Source organism: Heterodontus francisci, chromosome 49 (assembly GCF_036365525.1).
Source record: "Heterodontus francisci isolate sHetFra1 chromosome 49, sHetFra1.hap1, whole genome shotgun sequence".
NCBI classification, from domain to species: domain Eukaryota; kingdom Metazoa; phylum Chordata; class Chondrichthyes; order Heterodontiformes; family Heterodontidae; genus Heterodontus; species Heterodontus francisci.
The window spans coordinates 12,273,956-12,288,552 of record NC_090419.1 but is presented as its reverse complement, the minus strand read 5'-3'; the positions used below and the strand labels follow the sequence as shown (position 1 = coordinate 12,288,552).

General features: G+C 51.5%; 1 protein-coding gene across 4 annotated transcripts; it reads left to right on the top strand.

Annotated features, from left to right (window-relative positions):
• Positions 1-680: 680 nt before the first annotated feature.
• LOC137358241 (rho-related GTP-binding protein RhoA-C) lies at positions 681-13,873 on the top strand. Of its 4 annotated transcripts, none has more exons than XM_068024132.1 (5): positions 681-794; positions 2,392-2,554; positions 10,880-11,000; positions 11,735-11,865; positions 12,016-13,872. In XM_068024132.1, exons 2-5 carry the CDS (start codon positions 2,399-2,401, stop codon positions 12,187-12,189), a joined length of 582 nt encoding a protein of 193 aa, XP_067880233.1. In that variant the 5' UTR covers positions 681-794; positions 2,392-2,398; the 3' UTR covers positions 12,190-13,872. The 4 variants fall into 4 exon arrangements, with proteins under 4 accessions (XP_067880233.1, XP_067880235.1, XP_067880237.1 ...); XM_068024134.1 differs by lacking the exon at positions 681-794 and adding an exon at positions 803-890; XM_068024136.1 differs by lacking the exon at positions 681-794 and adding an exon at positions 1,169-1,236 and having other exon boundaries at positions 12,016-13,873.
• The last annotated feature ends 724 nt before the right edge of the window (positions 13,874-14,597 follow it).

The following is a 14,597-nucleotide window of genomic DNA, read 5'->3' as shown; positions in this document are numbered from 1 at the left end:
GAGTCTGTCGCTATCCTCCTCGAGGCTCTCAACAACCTCCAGGTATTGTGCCATCTGCAAATTCTGGATTTGTGCCCCGCACACCAAGGTCTGGGTCATTCGTGGGTATCAAGAAAAGCAGGTGGTCCTATGGCACTGAGAAACAATCGCTCACCACTGCCAGCTTCGTCTCCAGGTTGCCACTGTCCCTTTTATTCCGGGTAACATTGCAGATGAATTCTAAACAAAGGCAAGTTGTTGTATCGTTGTTGTTGTTGTTGTTGTTGTCACTGCTGTTGACATCATTCCCCCTCCCAGAGTTGACCTAATTTCAGCCCCACGTGACCTTGCAGCGCCCCCTGCCGCTCATAACAGGGGGGGGGGAGGAGGGGTCTGCGTATTGCTCCAATTCCCCGACCCCCCCCCCCCCAGCCAAAACACACACACTTCCCCACCCAGTGGCCCCGCCCCTTCCTCCTCCTCATTCGTCCCCCCACCCGCACGGGTTCAGGGAAGGGGGGGGGGGGGCGGGGCCACGGCTCCGCAACCAAACCTGCTGGTTGCCCCAGCCCCCGCCCCCTTTCCTCCTCGCAGCCCGCCCCATTGGCCGAGCGGCGGGGCGGGCCGGCTGCCGATTGGAGGAGCCGGCGTCAATCAGAGAAAGGGGGGGGGGAAAGAAAAAAAACCCCGCCCTCTAACATCAAGTTAGGTTGTGTCGGCGGCGGCGGCTCTCAATTGAAGAAGGGGGGAGAAAAAAAACAGGGAGAAAAAAAAATACATCGTATGAAACACGGATAACACAACACATCGAGTCGGTAAGGGGAAGGCGGGGTCCAAAAAAAAAATTCAGGGCGGTTCCCCCCCTCCCCCCCATCGGGCGGGGGGGGGGGGGGTGTTTGAGAAAATAAAAGGTAGATTTGTACCTGATTCGTTCGTTAAAAGTTGTTGGAGGAAGTTTCTACTCGCTTCAGCGGTGTGCAAACATATATAAGAGAGAGAGAGATAGTCGCCGGCCGGCGGGGAGGCTTGGAACGTTGGGATTCGAACGTTGGGGGGGGAATTCGAACGTTCGACCGTTGGCGATTCGAACGTTCGACCGTTGGGGATTCGAACGTTGGGGGGGGAATTCGAACGTTCGACCGTTGGCGATTCGAACGTTGGGGGGGGATTCGAACGTTCGACCGTTGGGAATTCGAACGTCTGTTACTTTTTAAAAAAAATAAAGTCGTCGTTGTTTGGGCCGCCCGCGCTCTGGAGGTGTTTTTTTTTTAAAAAAAACAAAAATCTCTCTCATTTTCAAGAAAATGTTTTTTATTTTTGTTTTCTTTCCCCCCACCTTCTCTCCGGCCCTTTTTATTTTTAAATTTATTTTTTTTTTATTTTAAGGGGAAAAAATGAAACCAAAAAAAAAAATGTCCGACTGGATTGAGTTTCCTGTCAGCGTGTGAGGCTTTTATTTCCCCCCCTCTCCCTCCACTCCCGACTTTCTCCTCATAACGTTGTGTGTTAAGAATTGATTTTTAATCTCCTTTTCCCCCCGTTTCTTTTTAAAAAAAAAATTTGCATTTTGTTTTATTTGCGTTTGAAGATGGGGGTAAGGCCGCACTTTCGCATAGGCCCGCTTCCGCCCGAACGTCACTTCCGGGTCGCCTTCACTTCCGGGTGGGTCTCGCACTCTTTTTTTCCCCCCCCCCCCCCCCGGTTTCCGCCCGGACGTCACTTCCGCGCCGCCCTCCTGACTTCCGCACGGGTTCTGCCGACGCGCCACTTCCTGCCCATCCCGGAACCCCCGCATAGCCACATCGACTGGACCTTCTGAACTCTGCCCTTTCCGCCTCTTCCTTGTGCCCCCTCCTCCTCCCACCCCCGTGTAGGTGCCTCCCTGTCTCCCTCTCGATCTGCCTGTGTTGCTGCCTCAGTTCCTAAAGAGACTTGGGAGAGGTGAGTGTCTGCGTGCCTCCCAGCTGGTACATCCCAGTGCCAGCATCTTGCCCCTTCACTTACCAGTCGGACCCCCTGGATCAGGAGTAGGAATCGTGGCCGGTTTCTGCCTCTGAGGCCGATTGTGCCGGACCTTCTCCCCCCCCCCCCCCCCCCCCGGCGACCACCCTGGCTGAGATTAACCAGCTCGACCCTGATCGAGCCAGGGACCTGTTGGGGATTCCTGATCCGCTGCTCACCACCTCAGTCTGACTGAGAGATCTCCCATCCGTGCCATCAAAGCTCAGAACGCCAAGGAAGAGGGCGCCACCGATGCAGTTTAAGCTCACAGCCCCTCGTCGGCCGCCAGCTGCGCCCCAGCACGCCGCCGGGGGTTGTGGGGGGGGGGGGGGTGGCGGTGGCGACCCCGCAGTTTTAACACAACCTCCGTGTGGCGGGGAGTCAATCCTCGGCTTTTGTTTCTCGTTCCAGCGCAGAGATGGCAGCGATCCGCAAGAAGCTGGTGATTGTTGGCGACGGGGCCTGCGGCAAGACGTGCCTCCTGATCGTGTTCAGCAAGGACCAGTTCCCAGAGGTCTACGTCCCGACCGTGTTCGAAAACTACGTGGCAGACATCGAAGTGGACGGCAAGCAGGTGCGTGAGGGGAGGAGCTGTATTTATACACCGTCCTACGATGACACCCCAAACCGTCTCACAGTCGGTGAAGTCATTTTAAAGTGAGGTGGCTTGTTAGGCGAGCAGATTTAGTATCCATCCTGTGCACAGCAAGGTGCCACGCACAGTAACATGCTGAATAACTCCAATGGAAAGAAGGAGCTTGTGTTTGACCTGGTGATTAGCCAGATTTGCTGCCGAGGTTAGTTTATGGACCTTCCCCTGCAGTCCTGCGCTCACCATTCACTGGGGCAACAGGCAACGTCCGTTAACTACATCTCCGTCCGCAATCTGCGTGTCGTCAGCGAGTGATCCTAAATCACGCACCGAAGATGGCCTAACACTAGGCTCGCCTGTGCCATCCGCTACAGGAGCTGGGAAGGCCGCTGTTTGCGAGCGGCTTAGCTTCGTTGCCTCTGTTCCTCACTTTCTCTGTCCAGCACCCACCCCGGCAAACGGGCGTTCGTTGTACCCATCTCTGATTGCCCTGTCACGGCTCCTTCCGCTGTTCCACAGGGCCCACCCAGTAGTTGGCCAACAAGGGTTCATGGCGGCACTGGCAACTCAACTGGGCAGGCATCACCATCCCAGTGGCATCCTGACCCACGGTAATTGGAGCAGGCAGGGGAGTTAAATTGCCAGTAACCGAATTTTTGAGGAGGGTCGAATAGCTTTATTGACAGCATCGTAATTTTCTAAATGCTGTGTCCACGTTGAAGTCTGTGCACTTCCAGCCGTCCAAAGGTAGACTGAGCTTTTCGGAACATGTGTTAGCCATGAGTAATTTGAGCTGTATAACACTGGGGTACAGTACTGGTGGGGACAGGTCAGTCACTGTATAACACTGGGGTACAGTACTGGTGGGGACAGGTCTGTCACTGTATAACACTGGGGTACAGTACTGGTGGGGACAGGTCTGTCACTGTATAACACTGGGGTACAGTACTGGTGGGGACAGGTCAGTCACTGTATAACACTGGGGTACAGTACTGGTGAGGACAGGTCTGTCACTGTATAACACTGGGGTACAGTACTGGTGGGGACAGGTCTGTCACTGTATAACACTGGGGTACAGTACTGGTGGGGACAGGTCAGTCACTGTATAACACTGGGGGTACAGTACTGGTGGGGACAGGTCTGTCACTGTATAACACTGGGGTACAGTACTGGTGGAGACAGGTCTGTCACTGTATAACACTGGGGTACAGTACTGGTGGGGACAGGTCAGTCACTGTATAACACTGGGGGACAGTACTGGTGGGGACAGGTCTGTCACTGTATAACACTGGGGGAAGGGCCTGTCGCGTATAACACTGGGGGACAGTACTGGTGGAGACAGGTCTGTCACTGTATAACACTGGGGGACAGTACTGGTGGAGACAGGTCTGTCACTGTATAACACTGGGGGAAGGGCCTGTCGCGTATAACACTGGGGGACAGTACTGGTGGGGACAGGTCAGTCACTGTATAACACTGGGGGACAGTACTGGTGGAGACAGGTCTGTCACTGTATAACACTGGGGTACAGTACTGGTGGGGACAGGTCTGTCACTGTATAACACTGGGGTACGGTACTGGTGGGGACAGGTCTGTCACTGTATAACACTGGGGTACGGTACTGGTGGGGACAGGTCTGTCACTGTATAACACTGGGGTACAGGACTGGTGGGGACAGGTCTGTCACTGTATAACACTGGGGGAAGGGCCTGTCGCGTATAACACTGGGGGACAGTACTGGTGAGGCAGGTATGGGAATCCAGAATTTAGCTTTGGAGGAGCCTCAGCCAGTGCCCTTATCCAATAGGTACAAGGTTCTTGCTCCTGTTGTGTGCGAGGACACAGACTGCAGGCAGGATGGGCGGCGCAGTGGTTAGCACCGCAGCCTCACAGCTCCAGTGACCCGGGTTCAATTAGCATTAGTATAAAATGGGTGGTTGATGGTCGGCACAGACTCGGTTGGCCGAAGGTCCTTTTGCGGTGCTGTATCTCTAAACTAAACTAAACTGACCACAGCACTGTGGTTCAGTGCCATTCGAGTGGGGGAGAAAAAAGAAATGTAGTGGTAATAGGGGATAGCATAGTTAGGGGAATAGATACTGTTCTCTACAGCAAAGATAGAGAGTTCCGAAGGCTGTGTTGCCTACCTTGTGCCAAGGTTAAGGACATCTCTTCTGGGCTGGAGAGGAACTTGGAGTGGGAAGGATTCCGTTGTCGTGGTCCACGTAGGTACCAATGACATAGATAGGACTAGGGAAGAGATTCTGCTGAGGGACTATGAGCAGCTCGGGGCTAAATTTTGAAAAGCAGAACCACAAAGGTGGTAATCTGCAGATTACTACCTGAGCCACGTGCAAATTGGCATAGGGTAAATAAGATTAGAGAGGCAAACGCATGGCTCTTAAGATTGGTGTGGGGGAAATGGGTTCCAATTCATGGGGCACTGGCACCAGTGCTGGGGAAGGAGAGCTGTTCCATTGGGATGGGCTTCATTTGAACCATGCTGGGATCAGTGTCCTGGTGAATTGTACAACTAGGGTTGCAGATTGGACTTTGAAGTAATTAATGGGGGGGGGGGGGGGGTAAGGGTTCAATTGAAGGGAAGTTTAAAAAATCAAAAAGAAACGAGAGAGCAGAGGTGCAGGGTAGTGAAGAGGTGAGCGGTAATCAAAGTGTGACAGGAAGGGGCAGAAAATATAAACCGAGTGCAGCAGAAATTAGAATCAGAATGAGTAATAATGGCAAAAAGTCAAAGCTTAAGGCTCTTTATCTGAAAGTGCGCAGCATTTGTAACAAGCTAGATAAGTTGACGGCACAAATAGAAATAAATGAATCTGTTTTGATAGCTTTTAGAGACAGGGTGACCAAGACTGGGAACTCAATATTCAAGGGTATTCGTCCCGGAAAAATAGGCAAAAAGGAAAAGGAGGTGGGGTAGCTTTGTTAATAAAGGAAAGTATCTGAGCTGGTGGGTAGTGATATCAGTGCAATAGATCATGATGTGGAAATGAGGAATAGCAAGGGGAAGAAGTCACGGGTGGGAGTTGTCTGTAGGCCTTCAAAGAGTTGCCTCGCTATAGGACAAAGTATAAATTGGGAAATAACGGAGGCGTGTAAGAAGGGCGCTACAATTGTCATGGGTGATTTTAATCTGCAGATTGACTGGAGAAATCCGTTTGGCAGAGGTAACATGGATGACAAATTTGTAGAGTGCATGAGGGATTGTTACTTGGAGCAATATGTTGCAGAACCTACCCAGGAACAGGCTATTTTAGATCTAGTAATGTGTAATGAGGTAGGATTAATAAGAGATATCATAGTTAAGGATCGTCTGGGGGGGAAGCGATCACAACATGGTCGAATTTCAAATTCAGTTTGAGGGCGTGTACCTCGGGTCTCAGACCAGTGTCCTCATCTTAAACAAGGGCAATTACAGAGGTCTGAAGAAAGAACGGGCTGGGAAATAGACTAAGGGGAAGGTCAGTGGATGAGCAGTGGCAGATATTTTATAAAATTATATCCCGGTCAAAAAGAAGGACTCGATGAGAAGGATGAACCGCCCGTGGTTAACCAAGGCAGTCAAGTAGAGTATTCACTCAAAAAAAAAAACTAAGGCATACAAAGCAGTGAAAACTAGTGATAGGCCAGAGGATTGGGGATTTTTTAGGAACCAGCAGCGGATGACTAAAAAGCTAATAAAGGGGGAGGAAATTGATTGAGAGTAATTTGGCAAGAAATATAAAAACAAACAGCAAGAGCTTCTACGGGTATTAAAAAGAGAGTAGCTAAAGTGAGTGTGGGACCCTTGGAGATGTGACTGGAGAATTGATAACGGGGAGCAGGGAAATGGCAGATAATGTAAACCAATATTTTGTATCGGTCTTCACGGTGGAGGACATTATAAACATCCCACAGATATCAGATAAGCAAGGAGCTAATGGGAGGAAAGATCTTGTAACAGTCTCTATCACGAGGGACAAAGTATTTGACAAACTAATGGGATTAAAGGCAGACAAGTCGCCAGGACCTGATGACCTGCATCCAAGGGTTTTAAAGGAAATGGCTGCAGAGATAGTGGAGGCATTGGCTGAAATATTCCAGAACTCACCGGAAGGGTCCTAGTGGATTGGAAAACCGCAAATGTGACACCCCTGTTCAAGAAGGGAGGGAGACAAAAAGCAGGAAACTATAGGCCAGTCAGCCTAACATCGGTCATTGGTAAAATGCTAGAGTCCATTATAAAGGAAGAAATAGCAGGGCATTTAGAAAAGCTTAATGCAATCAAACAGAGTCAACATTGTTTTGTGAAGGGGAAATCATGTTTAACAAATTTGCTAGAGTTCCTTGAGGATATAACAAGCAGAGTTGATAAAGGGGAATGGGTAGATGTAGTATATTTGGATTTCCAGAAGGTATTTGATAAGGCGACACAAGATATTTGTACAAGATGGGAGCTCATGGTATTGGGGGTAATGTATTAGCATTGATTGAGGATTGGTTAACTCACAGAGGACAGAGAGTCGGGATTAATGGGTCTTTTTCAGGTTGGAAAGATGTAACTAGCGGAGTGCCACAAGGATCAGTCCTAGGGTCTCAATTATTTACTATCTATATGAATGACTTGGAGGAGGGGGAATATATCCAAATTTGCTGACGATACAAAAATAGATGGGAGGGCATGTTGTGATGATGATGTAAGGAATCTGCAAGGGGAAAGAGATAGGTTGAGTGAGTGGGCAAAAAATTGGCAGATGGAGTTTAATGTAGTTGTGTAACACTGGGGTACAGTACTGGTGGGGACAGGTCTGTCACTGTGTAACACTGGGGTACAGTACTGGTGGGGACAGGTCTGTCACTATAACACTGGGGTACAGTACTGGTGGGGACAGGTCAGTCACTAACACTGGGGTACAGTACTGGTGGGGACAGGTCTGTCACTAACACTGGGGTACAGTACTGGTGGGGACAGGTCAGTCACTAACACTGGGGTACAGTACTGGTGGGGACAGGTCAGTCACTAACACTGGGGTACAGTACTGGTGGGACAGGTCAGTCACTAACACTGGGGTACAGTACTGGTGGGGACAGGTCAGTCACTAACACTGGGGTACAGTACTGGTGGGGACAGGTCAGTCACTAACACTGGGGTACAGTACTGGTGGGGACAGGTCTGTCACTAACACTGGGGTGGGGTACAGTACTGGTGGGGACAGGTCTGTCACTAACACTGGGGTACAGTACTGGTGGGGACAGGTCTGTCACTGTATAACACTGGGGTACAGTACTGGTGGGGACAGGTATGTCACTGTATAACACTGGGGTACAGTACTGGTGGGGACAGGTCTGTCACTAACACTGGGGTACAGTACTGGTAGGGACAGGTTGTCACTAACACTGGGGTACAGTACTGGTGGGGACAGGTCTGTCACTGTATAACACTGGGGTACAGTACTGGTGGGGACAGGTCTGTCACTGTATAACACTGGGGTACAGTACTGGTGGGGACAGGTCTGTCACTAACACTGGGGTACAGTACTGGTAGGGACAGGTTGTCACTAACACTGGGGTACAGTACTGGTGGGGACAGGTCTGTCACTGTATAACACTGGGGGTACAGTACTGGTGGGGACAGGTCTGTCACTGTATAACACTGGGGTACAGTACTGGTGGGGACAGGTCTGTCACTGTATAACACTGGGGTACAGTACTGGTGGGGACAGGTCTGTCACTGTATAACACTGGGGTACAGTACCGTGGGGACAGGTCTGTCACTGTATAACACTGGAATACAGTACCAGTGGGGACAGGTCTGTCACTGTATAACACTGGGGTACAGTACTGGTGGGTACAGGTCTGTCACTGTATAACACTAGGATACAGTACTGGTGGGTACAGGTCTGTCACTGTATAACACTGGGGTACAGTACTGGTGGGGACAAGTCTGTCACTGTATAACACTGGGGTACAATACTGGTGGGGACAGGTCTGTCACTGTATAACACTGGGGTACAGTACTGGTGGGGACAGGTCTGTCACTGTATAACACTGGGGTACAGTACTGGTGGGGACAGGTCTGTCACTGTATAACACTGGGATACAGTACTGGTGGGTACAGGTCTGTCACTGTATAACACTGGGGTACAGTACTGGTGGGGACAGGTCTGTCACTGTAACACTGGGGTACAGTATTGGTGGGTACAGGTCTGTCACTGTATAACATTGGGGTACAGTACTGGTGGGGACAGGTCTGTCACTGTATAACATTGGGGTACAGTACTGGTGGGGACAGGTCTGTCACTGTATAACACTGGGGTACAGTACTGGTGGGGACAGGTCTGTCACTGTATAACACTGGGGTACAGTACTGGTGGGGACAGGTCTGTCACTAACACTGGGGTACAGTATTGGTGGGTACAGGTCTGTCACTGTATAACACTGGGGTACAGTACTGGTGGGGACAGGTCTGTCACTGTGTAACACTGGGGTACAGTACTGGTGGGGACAGGTCTGTCACTGTATAACACTGGGGTACAGTACTGGTGGGTACAGGTCTGTCACTGTATAACACTAGGATACAGTACTGGTGGGTACAGGTCTGTCACTGTATAACACTGGGGTACAGTACTGGTGGGGACAAGTCTGTCACTGTATAACACTGGGGTACAATACTGGTGGGGACAGGTCTGTCACTGTATAACACTGGGGTACAGTACTGGTGGGGACAGGTCTGTCACTGTATAAGACTGGGGTACAGTACTGGTGGGGACAGGTCTGTCACTGTATAACACTGGGATACAGTACTGGTGGGTACAGGTCTGTCACTGTATAACACTGGGGTACAGTACTGGTGGGGACAGGTCTGTCACTGTAACACTGGGGTACAGTATTGGTGGGTACAGGTCTGTCACTGTATAACATTGGGGTACAGTACTGGTGGGGACAGGTCTGTCACTGTATAACACTGGGGTACAGTACTGGTGGGGACAGGTCTGTCACTAACACTGGGGTACAGTATTGGTGGGTACAGGTCTGTCACTGTATAACACTGGGGTACAGTACTGGTGGGGACAGGTCTGTCACTGTGTAACACTGGGGTACAGTACTGGTGGGGACAGGTCAGTCACTAACACTGGGGTACAGTACTGGTGGGGACAGGTCAGTCACTAACACTGGGGTACAGTACTGGTGGGGACAGGTCAGTCACTAACACTGGGGTACAGTACTGGTGGGGACAGGTCTGTCACTGTATAACACTGGGGTACAGTACTGGTGAGGACAGGTCTTTCACTATAACACTGGGGTACAGTACTGGTGGGGACAGGTCTGTCACTGTGTAACACTGGGGTACAGTACCAGTGGGGGCAGGTTTGTCACTGTATAACATTGTACATTGCTGGTGGGGACAGGTCTGTCACTGTTCGATACTGTGGGGTGGTGGGCAGGCGGGGGAGCTAGACTGTCCCTGGGTAACATGGGGGTCCGGGCGTGGGGTGGGTGGAGGGGGGGTGAATTGGTCACTTTATACTACCAATTGGGGCGAAGTGGTTAGCACCGCAGCCTCACAGCTCCAGGGACCCGGGTTCAATTCTGGTTACTGCCTGTGCGGAGTTTGCAAGTTCTCCCTGTGACCGTGTGGGTTTTCGCCGGGTGCTCCGGTTTCCTCCACCGCCGAAGACTTGCAGGTGATGGGTAAATTGGCCATTGTAAATTGCCCCTAGTGTAGGTAGGTGGTAGGGAATATGGGAATACTGTCTGGTTAGTATAAATGGGTGGTTCTTGGTCGGCACTGACTCAGTGGGCCGAAGGGCCTGTTTCAGTGCTGTATCTCTAAATTTAAAAAAAATTAAAAACTACAGGTTGGCAATTCCCCGTGAAGCATGTCCTGCAGCATACGTCTATTGTGCTCTTGCAGTCAGTTGCAGTGTGTGTGTGGGGCGGCTCACCCCCTGTCCCTGACCTGGAAATCCTTCCATAGCAGCAGCATCTGCAGCAAGGGCAGGGGCACAGCGCCTGCCTTCCAGGCTTCTGCGCTTGGAGCGGGATGGCACAGCTTCCTGCACCTGATCGCCATGCAGCCTCATCTCTCGAAAAGCCTGGCACTTCGGGGTGGGCAGCTGCAGCCTCTTCTGTGGCGCCAGTCAGCGTACAGAAGGGTACCTGAGGAACCCGCATGCCCTGGCCCGATTGGAGGGGGTGAGGCCGAGCTTGTGGGTCCACCAGCTGACGTGCCGAACTTCCTGGCTGCTGCGTGGCTCAGCTCGGGAGTGTGTCGGGTATTACTAATGCTTGCCTTTCAATGTTTGTCAGGTGGAGCTGGCACTATGGGACACGGCTGGCCAAGAAGACTACGACCGTCTGAGACCCCTCTCCTACCCTGACACCGATGTTATTTTAATGTGTTTTTCAATCGACAGCCCTGACAGTTTAGGTAATTTTCAGGTTTTATTCACAAATTCCTTTCTCTTCCCTCTGCTTGTATTTCCCCGAATGCAGGAGCTTATGGGGTGATCTAATCGAGGTGTTTAAGACGATTAAAGGATTCGATGGGGTCGATAGAGAGAAGGGGGGGGGGGGGGGGGAAGAGTCCAGAACAAGGGGCAGAACCTTAAAATTCGAGCCAAGCCGTTCAGGGGTGATGTCAGGAAGCACTTCTTCACACAAAGGGGGAGTAGAAACCTCGACCCCTCTTCCCCCAGAACAGGCCGGGCATCAGCTTTGACAATTCAGTTGCTAGATTTTTGTCGGGTGAGGGAATCGAGGTGGGGAGATGGAGTCCAGATACAGCTGCGGTCTGATTGAGTGTCGGAACGGACAAGAGGGGCAGAAGGTCTCCTCCCGTTCTGCGCTTTTGGTCTGAGTTCCTTTTTACCCGCTCTTCTAATGGAGAAATGCCTATGTCAACGTGTCACGCTGTGTTTGCTGCCTTCCACCAGTGGTGGCGCCATAGCGCCTCAGTCTTGCATCTCCACTTGTGCGAGGAGTTTCCTCCTTTTCCTCTCTCCAACTCGACTCCTGTGCTTTTGCTGACTGACTACCGATTAACAACAAAAAATTGACCCGAACACCATGTCTCCAATCGTTCGGACCAGTGCCTTTAAACTTGTGTTTTTTGTGATTTTTTTTCTCCCCCGCCCCACCTTTCTCTCTCGGTGGGGGTGACAGAAAATATCCCTGAGAAGTGGACCCCCGAGGTGAAGCACTTCTGTCCCAACATTCCCATTATCCTGGTGGGCAACAAGAAGGATCTCCGCAGCGATGAACACACGAGGCGGGAGCTGGCCAAAATGAAGCAGGTGAGGCGACTAGTCCCGTGGCCGTTCAGGTTAACACTTATTTCCCCCTCGCCTGCTCTCCGTTGGGGGTGCTGCCGATTTATTTGCTGGATTTGCACTCTTATGCTCTCTCTCTCTTTCTCTTCCCCCTCTCGACCGTCTTTCCCTCAGGAGCCAGTGAAACCTGACGAGGCGAAGGACATGGCAAGCCGCATCAACGCCTTTGGCTACCTGGAGTGCTCGGCCAAGACGAAGGACGGGGTGCGTGAGGTCTTCGAGCTGGCCACCCGTGCTGCCCTGCAGGCCAAGAAGCAGAGGAACAAAAACCCCTGTCTCCTGCTGTAAGAGGTTCGAAGGAAGGAGAGCCTCCTCGTTTATTTCCCCCCCCACCCCCACTTCTCTCCTGGATCCCCACCAACAATCCCAGCTGCTTCACTGGATTTACAATACTTAGACGGACACGGGGATCATCGCCTGCCCTACCCTCGTCACAATCCCTCCTCAAGCCATCAACTTATTCTCTCCAAGTTCTTGAAGGAAATTTATAGATATATTATATATATATATATAGATATATTTTTTTGCATTGACTTGCTGGAGCCAAGCCGCCAGTCACTGCTGGGAAATCTCTGCATTCCCCCCTCCCCCCCCCCCCCCCCCCCCCACCTCCAAAGACGGGGCTCCTGCCACCCCCCCCCCCAAAAAATCATCTCGACTGTGCACTGGCAAGTCCCTGGCTGCTCGACCGGGTGTGTCTTTTTTTTTCTTCCCCCGTTCTCATTTGATAATTCCCATCGGTTTTCCCGATTTGCCGCGCAGTGGCAAGGCCGGACAAGGTCCCGTCTTTATTTTTATCTTTCCGTTTCTGGCAACTCCCGCACCGTTGATCCTTCCCGCTTGCTTTGGGTCTTCTGGGTGGGCGCAATGAGTAGAGAAAACAGGCGGCGGGACGCTTTGCACGTGCGTCTCCCAACCCCTCCCCCTCAACGCGCTCTCGGCAGTGTTGGCGTGAACCCAAGCGGGCACGTGCAGCTTTAAAGGAACGACGAGTATGCCGACAGGAACTGACTGTCGCAGCAGCCCCTGCTTCGTAGCCCCTGAGCAGTCGTCCTGCAAGACAATTGTGCCAGTTGTAGCCGCCTTGTTTTGAAAAGGGATTGTTCTGCAGAGGGAGAACAGGCGCTTAAGTCTTTTTAAATGGGGATAGTAGGACGTTGGTTGTGTGGAGCCCTCGCTTTCTCTGTGTCTGCTCTCCTCACTGCCCCCCTCCTTGTGTACCCAAATATTTTGACTGGGCAACAGTGTGCGCCAGTCCCCATTTAGTGCCTCGTTTAAGTGCTCATTCCTTGTGAGCCTTAACTGACTGTCCCAGCTGAGATGATCTAACCCCTGCGACTGGGGAAACCGAGCCAGGAGCCTCCCCCACCGAGCTGGCACAGGCATCCGTTTGAACGCTGGCGAGTTGAGACTTGTGCCTGTCCTCTAGTGTTAGTTGAAGGGGATTGTGGGGGTGGGGCGGAGAGCAGGAGTTTATATCCTTGATCAGCGTCCTGGGAATATATATGGAATTCTGCAGGATCTTGAGTGGGGTGCTCACTCTTTGACCTCCCGGAACCCGACTTTCCAATTTTGCCCAGATGTCATGGGGTCTCGTGCGTGCTTGCGGAAAGTTTGAGTCCCGACGTTGGGCTGTCTGTAAATTGGTGGCCTCTACCAGAGACCGCGGGATGGCTGGCGTAGATGCATAGGAACAGGAGTGGATTGCTCAGCCCCCTGGGGAGGGGGGGGGGGAGCCTGTCCCGTTTTTTGGTTAGATCGTGGCCTCAACTCCAGCTTTGAGGCTCTTGACCTGAATAAGGAATATATTGGGGGATGAGATGGGAGGAAGAGAAAATTCGAATTTGGATGTCTAATACTTTGGGGGAATCGCTGTGGGATGAGGTGGAAACTGATTCTTCAACCTGTTTGGGGGCTTTGTTTGCTCCTGCACTGACAGGCTGATATTATTGGGGGGGGGGGGGGGGGGGGGGGGGGGGGTGGGGGGGGTGGGCGCAGAGGGTAGGTTTAACATTTTTGATAACTACATACAAGTATAGCTTTTCTTAAAACTAGTCAGTTCAACCTGTTCCATGGTTTTTTTTGCAAAAGTAGAGTCGTTTCCAGCAGTCTGGTCAATTTGACCTCCCTGATGAAGCTCCTGACTGAGCTTGCTTGTGTGTGTGTGTGTGTGTGTTATGCTTTGCTGCGATGCCCTGCGTGGTTCAATATCCCCTGGACTTTCTCCACCCAGTTAACTCGGACGAGCTGTTTTCGAAAGACTTGCTCAGCGTTGCTTCCCTCTTAGTCGCAAGCTACCAGCAGTCTCTTGTTCCCAAGTTACGCTGTCTGCTGTTTGTTACTGAACTGTAATTTATTCATTTTCATTTAAAACGTCAGCATTAGGAAACGTCTTTGTAAATTTCAGAAGAGGACTTTGTTTCCATTTGTATTTCTACATAAACGAACGGGATTTCAGTAAAATAATCAGATTGTAAACTGCTGTCTTTACATTGTGTCGGGGGTGGGTGGGGTCTCTGTTTTTTGCCCACCTGTGGGATGTCGTTCCTTTGTGGTTCCAAACTCTCCTCCCACTCCGATGGACGGCGGTTACAGCTTCACTCCGGAGACTTGTTCCCGTAATTCAGGTTGATGCTGCCAGCGCATTACTGAGGGAGCGCCGCACTGTCGGGTCAGTGCTGAGAGCGCCGTACTGT